The sequence below is a fragment of the Carassius gibelio genome, chromosome A21 (assembly GCF_023724105.1).
Source record: "Carassius gibelio isolate Cgi1373 ecotype wild population from Czech Republic chromosome A21, carGib1.2-hapl.c, whole genome shotgun sequence".
NCBI classification, from domain to species: Eukaryota; Metazoa; Chordata; class Actinopteri; order Cypriniformes; family Cyprinidae; genus Carassius; species Carassius gibelio.
Window position 1 is genome coordinate 2916156 of NC_068391.1, and position 10544 is coordinate 2926699.

Below are 10544 nucleotides of genomic sequence, written 5' to 3' on the forward strand. Positions count from 1 at the left end.
GAAGTTGGTTTTAAATGTTGAAAAAAATAAACGCATGTTATTTTGCAGAATCGAACCACATATGCAGAATCGATGGAGAACTCAGGTTCGCATATTATTACTCCAGGTATATTCAGTTATAAATATTTATTTTTTTATTATTAGCTATTATTGTTTTATCTAAAAAAAAAAAACACACACACACACATGGCTAAATTAAGCTAAAGTAAGTATTATCACCCCACTGCGATTTCCAAATGGATGACTTTTTTGTTACAGTATCAGGTCAACATTTGTTCTCAATAAGGCTTTTCTTTAGTGAGATCTCTCAATCCTCAAATATTTAACGCTATAATACTCAATTAATAAAAACTCAAGATCTTACATTAAGCAAACTAATAAAAATTAAAATAAAGCGGTCACAAGTTCAATTGATGAGAGAGAGAATTAACTAGAACAATTATAGCAATACAATTAAATCACAATAACCTTTCAACTCTATAGATCCGCGTGACGTCACTGGCGCGGAACTCGTCGCAGCTCGTGTTTGATTCCGATCGGACGCTTTTGATTCGGTTTACGGAAGTTGCGGTTCATTATTTAGTAATTCACCGGATTCGAATCGGGTTCCGTGCTCGGTGTCAGAGTGCAGAATGCGGCTGACATGTCTGCTGTTCGCTGGCTGTGTTCTGTGCAGTGTCTCGGTCACGGCGGCGATAGAGCCGATCAGTACCAGCATCGCGGTCGGGATGGCAGCGGCTCTCACCGGATTCCTGGCCCGCTATCAGAACGTGTTCTACTACTTCCAGGAGTGCTGCAGACCGGAGTGGATCTCATACAACCAAACAGGTTCGCAAGAGCTTTATTTGTGGTTTCTGAACGCAAGTACGAATGTGTTTATCGTATCCACATATTCCATCAGGAAGAATTATATCCCACACATTTATCTTTATTAAAATGAATAAATTATTCCATGTTGATGCCTGTATTTTAAATGACATACAAATAGGCAGACAAGACATGCATAATTTATTAATTTTAAACAGCCACTTGTATTGATAGCGTATTTACTTAACTGATGGTGTGTATAATGCACCTGACACGTATATGATAATAGCTACATATGATGCATCTTCATCTGACCCTCTGACTTTCTATTCTATTTTGATTTTACTTTATATGTTAAACTTATTTTATTTAAAAAACAATAGCTTTCTATTTCTATTTATCTATCTATATATATCTCTATCTATCTATCTATAATCTATCTATCTATCTATCTATCTATCTATCTATCTATATATATATATATATATATATATATATATATATATTATGCTTCTGTTGTCCTCATTTGTAAATCGATCAGAATAAAAAACGTCTGCTAAATGACGTTGTTGTAAACGTAAATGCATTGGACCTCATATTTATTGCATTGATGCTATGCACATATACGCATGTATTATTGCACTAAATAGCACAGGTAGTACGTCTGCAAGATGTCTGTTAAAGATCACTTAATCTGTTAAGCATCAGCTGTGTACAAACAGCTGATAGATGTCTTTAAGATGTCAGTTTTACATCATAAACATCTTAAAGAAAACTTTTAAATGTCTTTGTGACATCTGATAGGAAACGTCCTATGGACATTTTGCAGATGAACAAACACAGAAAAAAATACAGATGTTAAATAGAAATCTCCGTGATGTGAGTGTGCTTTCAGGTTTGTGATGCTGCTTATTGTCTTGTATTTGTTCGCAAGTATCTTAATAATTGCATTAATAATTTATATTATGATAAAATAATTCAGCCAAATATCATATCTCATCTCATAATATGTAAACGTGTTTTGTAAACGCATAGGCAAGTACTTAATATTCACAGTTTTGACCTAGTAGTGACCAAATTGCAAAATAAAAAAAAACGTGCGCCGTTGAACAGAACGCTGCGCGCATGCGTCGTGCGCAAACAACGTCACTTTTCCCAAGTAGGAAAGGTTGGTGCTGTTAGATGGATCCCCGTGTTGTCGTTGATTTTCCTTTCTTTTTCCAATGAAAAATATAGATGCTCGTTTTAGTAAAATGAAATATCGGCCGCCTCGTGCATGGACCACCGTGCTGCTCTGCGTCCTGATCTCAGGGCGGCTGGTGGAGGCCATAGAGCCCGTGTGCAGCTCGCTGCTGCTGGGGACCGGAGTCGCAGCGCTGGGCAGGAAGCTCTATCACTATTTATACGAAACCTGTAATGAGAGCTGGCTCAACTTTAATGCGACAGGTCAACTTTTGATTTTTTTTTTTTGTGTGAATTATCTCAGGCAAAAGCGCGCACAATGCACATCTCTTATTTGTTTCTTTCGTTCGTTATAATTCTGTTTATTATTTTTTGGGATGGCTTTTTTAATGCAAATTATATATATATATATATTTATTATTTTTTTATTATTTATTTTTCAAATAATATTTGTAATATTTTTTGGGATGGCTTTTTTAATGCAAATTATATATATATATTTATTATTATTTTTTTATTATTATTTATTTTTTAAATAATATTTGTAAAAACATTGCAGCCTAAGGTATTAGTTTATTTTCAAATTCTAATTGTAAACAAATAAGCTTGTCTTGTTATCTCAATGATTTGTTCAATGTGAGTAAATGTGAATTGAATCAACATGCATCTAAAAACACAGCTATATGTGTGATATTTATTTTTCCTCGGTGAACCAGCGTTATTTGTGCATAATTGATATGATATTATAGTTTTTATTTATGTTTTGAATAAGTTTTCATTTTATTTTTTTTGTTAAAGTTTTTGTAATTTTGTCGTTGGTCTTAGTTTATTTTTTCCTTTTAAATACACCTATATAGTTTTTATTCATTTCATTTTAGTTTTTTTATTTTAGTTATCAAGTTAAAGTACATGTAAATTAGAAATAAGGCCTTTATTATTATTTATTATTTAATTCAATGTTGTTATTTTATTAAGTAATTTAGTTCTTATTTTATTGTATTGATAAAAGGGCTTTATTTACATTTAAATTTTCATAACATTTTTATTAAACTGTACTGAATATTGATTCTGCATTTTATGCAGAATGCGTCATTATTATTATTATTACATTACTACACAATATTTCAAATAACTAGTTTAACTATAACAAACCTGTTGTAAACAAGTAAACATAATTAGTTGTCCAGTGCATAATTAATTAATTAAAGTGCAGATGTTATGTATAAATCACATGATTGCTGTAAATCTGTCCTCTGGTCCACAGGACTGAAGAATGACCTCAACACGAAGCTGTACGGGCAGCATGTCGCTGCTGAGGTCATCATCAAAGCCGTCACGGGCTTCATGAACAACAAAACCCCAAAGAAACCGCTGGTTCTGTCCCTCCACGGCTGGACGGGGACCGGGAAGAACTTCGTGAGCCAACTCATAGCAGAAAATATTTACGAGAAAGGCATGACGAGCAACTTCGTTCATCTGTTTACAGCGACGGCACACTTTCCCCATGAGGCTCACATCGACTCGTACAAGGTAATGAGTTTATACACAGAAATGACATCATATATTTCACCCGAACCAACACAAAGCATCCAGTGTGGTGATTGAATCGATTGTTTTATAGTCATATTTGTACAAAAAGCTTGTTTTGTGTGTGTTTAGACCCAGTTACAGGAGTGGATACGAGGGAATGTTTCCATCTGCCCGCGTTCAATGTTCATCTTCGATGAAATGGATAAAATGCATCCCGGGCTGATCGACAGTATTAAACCTTACCTGGACTTCTATGACAACCTGAACGGAGTGTCGTACAGACAGGCCATCTTCATCTTCCTCAGGTCCGTGTCATTGTACGTCTCCAAATCTGTAGTTAACGCAAATGGTCACTAGTCATCAGTGTTAATTGTGCTTGATTGCTGCAATCAACCAAGTTTCAGAAAGTGATATGAAATGTTTTGATTTTGTTCATGTTTTCTGAGGAAAGACAAACATACATAGTGTTGACAGCCAAATTCTTAAATTTCATTCACCAAGTAGTTCATATTGGATCAAAATGTATATTTTCACCTGAGATTCTGAGCAAAATTAAAATAATAAATAAAAATAACTTTAGAAAGATGCCATTTTTACACCGAGATCAGTAAAATCTGTTGACTTTAGCAGTCTTTGTTGCATGAAATGCCGGTGGTGACCGTTCAGAAATATAAAATTAGCAGTTTTGCCTAAGTTTGTGTGCTTGTAACTCAAGAAGTATTAAAGATCTCGTAATATCCTTTTAGATTTGGATTCTTAATAAACTTTTCTATCAGTATTTACATTTTTAAGTACCTGTATCGTTCATTTACAGAGATATTGTGACTTCAATGTGGCTCCAAGAGCAAATTGTGAAATTGTACACTGAGCGAAAACCAAATGTGGGTCACTTTGCATTCAGACGATACTTCATTCTTTCAAAGAGGAATGACTGAAGAACAAATAATGTCTTGTTTCCCTGTCAAAACAATTGCATGATAGCCAAAATTGTATTTTTCTGACGTTTGCATTCCTGTAAAGGAAGGATTATCAAAAATATCTCAATATCCTTTTAGATTCTGCTTTCTAAGAAATCGTACATTTTAAGGCTCTATATAATTCAATCCCAGAGATATAGGGAAGTCAATGCAATAATTGAAAACCGAATATGGCATATATATATATATACACATCTGAACATCTTCTGTAGCTTACCTGCTTTTGTTTTTCAGCAATGCCGGGGGTGAGAACATCGTCCAGGTGGCTCTGGATTTCTGGAGGGATGCTAGAGAACGAGAGGAGATCCAGCTGAAGGATCTAGAGACGGCACTTTCACTGTCAGTCTTCAACAACAAAAACAGTACGTCTGGTTTCTCTTTGCTATTATATGGAGCTGTGGATCAGTGCATTTAAAGTCATTTTGTTCCTCCAGTCTGACCGTAGTTTGCTTACGGTTTCCATTGTAATGAAGATCTCTTTCCTCAGGTGGTTTCTGGCACACTAGTTTAATCGATAAGAACCTGGTGGATTTCTTCGTGCCGTTCCTTCCTCTGGAGTACAAGCACATCATTCAGTGCGGCTTGGCTGAGATGGTCACCAAGGGTCACGTCCCAGATAAAGAAGTGGTTGAAACCATGGCCCGCGACCTGAACTACTTCCCTAAAGAGGAGCGTGTGTTCTCCATGCAGGGCTGCAAGGTTATTCCCAGCAGACTGGACTTCTATATTTGATCCGAGAGCGCAAAAAACAAAGACTCAAAGACAGCAAACCTGTGATCTACTGTGTGCTTTATTCCACAGAACTGCAATCGAAGGAATTGCAGATTTGCTCCTGAGACTGAATGACATGCTAGGAGGTTTTTTACTCAATCACAGTTGTTTTAAACAATAATGGAGACTGTTTTATTCATGTCTGATCAGCTGCTGGAGTCCTTGTTCTCAAGGGCGTTTCTGTTGATGGGGTTATTAAATGACTTTGCACATTGTGGAGCTCCTAAAAAAAATGTCTGTTGGCGATTTTATAAAGATCTGTATTAATGATAGTGATGGGAAAAGCTAATTTGCCTTTATCTTGAAATATCAGATACATTTCTACCTTTTTTTTTTTTTTTTAAATGTCAGGGTTAATTGCGAATGAAGAACTTGAATCTAATTTTGACCAATGAAAGTTTTTCCAATGCATCACTGTCAGGATGTTGTCGATATGTGCTTCCGGTTCTGATCGAAGCTTTTGTTGAGTAAGTCAAAAAGAGTTCAGAATACAGCCGATGAACATTTATTCATTATTTTGCATTATCTAATGATCTTGTTCAAACATGTTTTCAGATTTGAGACATTCATGAAACTATGATTTTGAGATGCGCCAAGATAAAATACTTGAAGGATGATGATTTTGATAAAGCTTTATAATCTAAACAGACTTGATTTGTCTTGAGAATTTTATTATTGTACTCACATTCATTTACATATTCTAGAAATTAACGGAGTATAAAAATATCTAGAATAATAAAAAAAAATATCTTAAAATTATTTTTTTCTTGCACTTGCAAGTTTATATCTTTTTTTGTTTTTATATCTCACAATATATATATATATATATTTAGCAATTTTGTTTTTATATCTCACAATTCTCACAAAGACAATTGCGAGTTTATCCCATGGCAAAACAGGATTTTTGGTACGAAATACTAGGCAATTAAATATTTTTGAGCAGCGCAAAGCTAAAAATGCATATTATTTGCAAAAAAAAAAATATAATAATTGAAAATCATAATTTTAAAACGTCCCAATATTTCTAGGTTTATTAAGAATAAATCAGCTTATGAACTCGGCCAATAATTGAATATGCCTAATTTTAACATCTTAACCATTTCAATAATAAATTCAGAATTTGTTGGATTTATAGACTTTTCTTTTAGTGCCATAATTTATCACATAAAGGTTTAATAGTACACAATGTAACTTCGTCTGTGAATGATTACTTTTTATGGCATCTGAATGATTAAATGGCGGGTGTGAAGTGTCTCAGGATACCATGTAAATACTGCTGTGACACCATCAATGTATCGCAGTACAATATGCAAAGAGAAACCATTTTTGACAACATCTTTTAGAAGAAGAAAAAAACAGCACTTTATTTCTGATCCAGAAGTGATGACGCAACTCCATCAACTGTCTTCAAATCATCTTTTCTAATGAGTTCCCAGATGATTTCTGATGTGATTAACAGTATTGCACTCGGAGGCACAGTTCCATATCCAACGTTTCAGGTTTCCATTATACGAGCAAAACGGCGTTAATGCAACCATCGTTTTCGGGGTTATTCGTCACCTGGGCGTATTTACCTGAAACACAAGATTATATCTCAGTCTTTCATTCTGCAAAACATGTTTGAGCACGGACAAAAGTGAAGAACCAATCAGAAACTCACCCCAGATGACCTTCCCGCCCTGCGTGACCAATCCAAGCTCACTGACGTTGACCTCGATGACCGTTCCCTTGGTGATGACCCCTAGAGTGGTGTAGAGGGAGGAGGACGGGTTCTTCTTCACACCCAGGATGGGCAAACAGAAGGTGGCCTTCAGCTCAGGATGAGTGACGTGTGCCTTCTTAAACCTCAGACCCTGTAGACATAAAAACATGTGCCGGTATTCGGTTATGCGATACATCTCGGTAATGAATATGCACTATGTTGTTATCGTGGGCACTTCTAAATACCGTGAATAATTATATATTATAAATTATTCAGAATTTGGAATGCATTTTAAGAATACTATTCCCATCAACTGGTAAAACTGCACGACAGCACTGTATGCTGCTTGAAAGAACACGTGAGAGACTGAAAGCACCTTCACTCTCTGACAGCAGATGGCGCTAAACTGCAGAGAATGCAGCCATTACTCTGGAAACCCCATAAATAAAGCAGCTGCTCTACTTTCTAAAACATATTTAAATAGCCATTAGGATTTGCTGTGTTGTTCATCACAGCGCCAAATTATTAAATATTTAGACTTAATAGGCTGAGAAAAAGTTTGAAATTTTTTTTTTTTTACGTTTTAATCTGGACTACAACATACCCTACATATTGTTTGAAAGTGTTTTGATACTTTATTGTTCGTTCACACTTTACATTACGGCTTCATTAGTTAACATAAACTGCCAATGAAAAATTCTGTATTGCTTTATTGCATATTTATTTTTGTTATAAGGAAAAAAGTTATTAAACATGTTATACTGTTTTATGGCCACTAACTAAAACTAAATTTAAATATCCTGATAATAACGTATACCGTGATAAAAGCATGAACAATTAATCGCAACATGAAAATTTGATACTGGCATATCCCTACATTCAAATCACAGCTCTTTTTATATTTACACTAAAATATAGTAACTACTTTAAAATAAATGTATATATTTTGTTAAAAATGTTATATTTTTTAAAAAGAAATACAATGTATCTTTATATTTTGTTAAAATATGTATTTATTTTACAATTAATTTCAACGATTACTAATGCATTATTAAAAGTTGTATCTGTTTTTATTATTTGATGGGCCAACAACTGTATTTTTATTAATGAAGATTAATAAATACTGTAACAAATGTATTGCTCACTGTTAGTTAATTTTCATCCATTAACTAAAGTTAACTAATGGGATCTTATGGTGAATTTTAAACAAATATTTACATATTTGTAGTGTGAAATAATGCTGGATAATGCATTCTATATTCACTATTTATTTTTATTTATTTATTTATTTTATAGTGACTTGACAAATGTATACCAGAACCACACTGAAAAAGATACATTTAAACAAATAAAAAATAAATTAAAAGAAAATAAAAAAAATTTCTTCCTTAAAATAAGCATTATTATTATTTTAATTTTTTTAAGTACAATAATATAAATGAAATGAAGTGACAGCTCACTCAAGGTATTATTTTGATCTTGAGGGTGCATGTGTGATATTTTACCATAGGTCTGATGAAGCGCTCATATTTGGGCGGTTTGCGTGTGAATCCGTCTCCTACGAAACAGACTTTGGTCACCATCCTCTTCCAGGCCTTTTTCTGTCTCTTTCCTGTGCGGATGACCTTCAGAACCTCGGTTTCGCCCTGGGCTCGAACCTTCGGGAGAGGAACCTCCCACTTTCCCTAAAGAGAGGCACAAAAATCAAAAGGCGATTGGTGAATGCAAACAGACTGACTTCTGTAATGTGTCACACTATTAAACGAGACGTTATAATTAATGAGGAAAAGACAAAATGGAAAGACGGGACTTGTCAGATTTTATATTTAAACACCAAAACAAAAATTAATTTTCGCTCCAAATGTGTTTGTTTTTTCTTTCTCGGTTACAATAGATCCAGCATTTACTCTACTGATAATAAAGATTTGTTAATGTTAATGAAAGAAGTGTCTTGTGCTGTCCAAAGCTGCATTTATTTGATTAAAGATACTGTAATATTATAAAATATTATTACAATCTAAAATAACAATTTCATATTTTAATATATTGTAAAATGTCATTTATTCCTGTGATCATAGCTGTATTTTCAGCATCATTACTCCAGTCTTCATTGTCACATGATCTTCAGAAATCAGAATAATATACTGATTCAAGCAAGATTGAATAGTTTTCCTGTAAGAGCAGAAAGCTGTGGTCTGATGGGATACTTACAGCTTTCTCTTTCCTCTTCTGTTTGATCATGTTGGAGAGAACCTTGGCGCGTGATTGGCCCTCTCTGTCCAGCAGGTAAGCTGGCACCGCCCCTTCTGGGGTCTTGTCATCGTCCTTCTGTTTGCTCTTCCTCTGCTCGTGCATCTTAATGCTGAACACAAATAATAATTATGCAACAGTGCATAGAGATAATTTCTGCCTAGATTCTGACCAAAGGGAAGCGGATTGCAAGTAAAACTCACGTCTTCTTCATCTGGATCTTCTCGGCGTGTCTCTGTTTGTGGTAGAGTTTGGCTTTGAGGCCGATCATCTTTTTGGCTTTGTGTGATCTTTCGTGCACTTCTCGGCTCTCCTTCTTCCTCTTCCTCTCGTGGTGGTCCAGACGGTAGCCATGCCGCTTGCGGTGTAACTCAATGTGCTCGTTCTGCGGCTGTATACACACACACACACACACAGAGTCGTTTGTAAACTCCAAGTTCAACTTCATCTCAATATTTAGTGATAATTCTAAAATTACACTTAATTGTATTATTGATAATTCATTGTTTTCCCAAATTGAATCATAACTGAACGTATGTCATGGGAAATATGACTGTATGCATCACAAATCAAAGTGAAAACTAATAGCCATATATAAAAGTATAAAGATAGCATGCGAATATGGCTCACTTGGTTTGTAATAACAAAATCAGAAGATGAACAAATATATTATAAGAGATGCCTTTACAGTTATGACTCTTTTATAATTAATTTGACTCAGTTTTAATAATATTTGCATTATTTAACTAAGGTAAGGTATAGTATATACCAGTAATAAATAAAGTATTAGCTGCTATAGTTTACTAAAAAGAAATGTTATTTGAAATAAAACCATTGTTAACTGGCATTAAATATATAAAAACATTTTATTTCAGCTGTAAAGGCAACCCTTTCTCATTTTCATTTAATAAATAAACATAAAAATAAAATAAAAAATAAAATAAAACTTTTTAATTTATGGAAAGGCAAAGTGTAAAAAAAAAAAAAAAAAAATTAATAACAAACACCATATATTTTCCTGTAGTGTGTGCAGTATGTAGTTGCATATAAAATATATACATTAAAAATATTTGACACGTTACTAAACAGACACTGAGGCACATGTCAGTCAAAGTCTTTCTTTCTTTCCCACGACTCTGGCAGCAGCTTCTTCTTACCATGCTGTATTCTGTGGTGTTGAGCCGTTTATAGAGCTGTCACGCGTCGTTTAATCCGCTGTTGGTTCTTCAGATCTGATATTTTGATGCTTTTATTTGAGGCTCGAGCTCGTGATGTTCTTCACTCGGAGCCTGTTCTGTAGAGGAAGCGCGTCTGTCAAATGCGTC

The 10544-nt window shown here is 34.3% G+C and overlaps 2 protein-coding genes across 3 annotated transcripts; one reads left to right on the forward strand and one right to left on the reverse strand.

Moving 5' to 3' along the window:
• Positions 1–492: 492 nt before the first annotated feature.
• On the forward strand, positions 493–5916 carry tor1 (torsin family 1). Of its 2 annotated transcripts, none has more exons than XM_052537292.1 (5): positions 493–828; positions 3254–3519; positions 3649–3824; positions 4731–4858; positions 4984–5916. In XM_052537292.1, the coding sequence occupies exons 1-5, from the start codon at positions 633–635 to the stop codon at positions 5226–5228; spliced, it is 1011 nt and encodes a 336-aa protein (XP_052393252.1). In that variant the 5' UTR covers positions 493–632; the 3' UTR covers positions 5229–5916. The 2 variants fall into 2 exon arrangements, with proteins under 2 accessions (XP_052393252.1, XP_052393251.1); XM_052537291.1 differs by lacking the exon at positions 493–828 and adding an exon at positions 1960–2253.
• A 688-nt stretch (positions 5917–6604) lies between these two features.
• Positions 6605–10544, reverse strand: LOC127941846 (ribosome biogenesis protein NSA2 homolog). Its single transcript, XM_052537293.1, has 6 exons — positions 10377–10544; positions 9423–9610; positions 9181–9331; positions 8475–8654; positions 6928–7120; positions 6605–6841 (listed from the first exon to the last, which is right to left on the reverse strand). The coding sequence occupies exons 1-6, from the start codon at positions 10377–10379 to the stop codon at positions 6774–6776; spliced, it is 783 nt and encodes a 260-aa protein (XP_052393253.1). The 5' UTR covers positions 10380–10544; the 3' UTR covers positions 6605–6773.

Coding starts and splice junctions, on each gene's coding strand:
- LOC127941846 (XM_052537293.1), bottom strand. Junction 7,121..8,474: donor AGCGCTTCATCAGACCTATG/GTAAAATATCAC, acceptor TTATGTCTACAG/GGTCTGAGGTTTAAGAAGGC. Junction 6,842..6,927: donor GGGCGGGAAGGTCATCTGGG/GTGAGTTTCTGA, acceptor CTTGTGTTTCAG/GTAAATACGCCCAGGTGACG.
- tor1 (XM_052537291.1), top strand. CDS start 2,031: ATGAAAAATATAGATGCTCGTTTTAGTAAAATGAAATATCGGCCGCCT. Junction 2,254..3,253: donor GCTCAACTTTAATGCGACAG/GTCAACTTTTGA, acceptor TCTGGTCCACAG/GACTGAAGAATGACCTCAAC. Junction 3,520..3,648: donor CTCACATCGACTCGTACAAG/GTAATGAGTTTA, acceptor GTGTGTGTTTAG/ACCCAGTTACAGGAGTGGAT.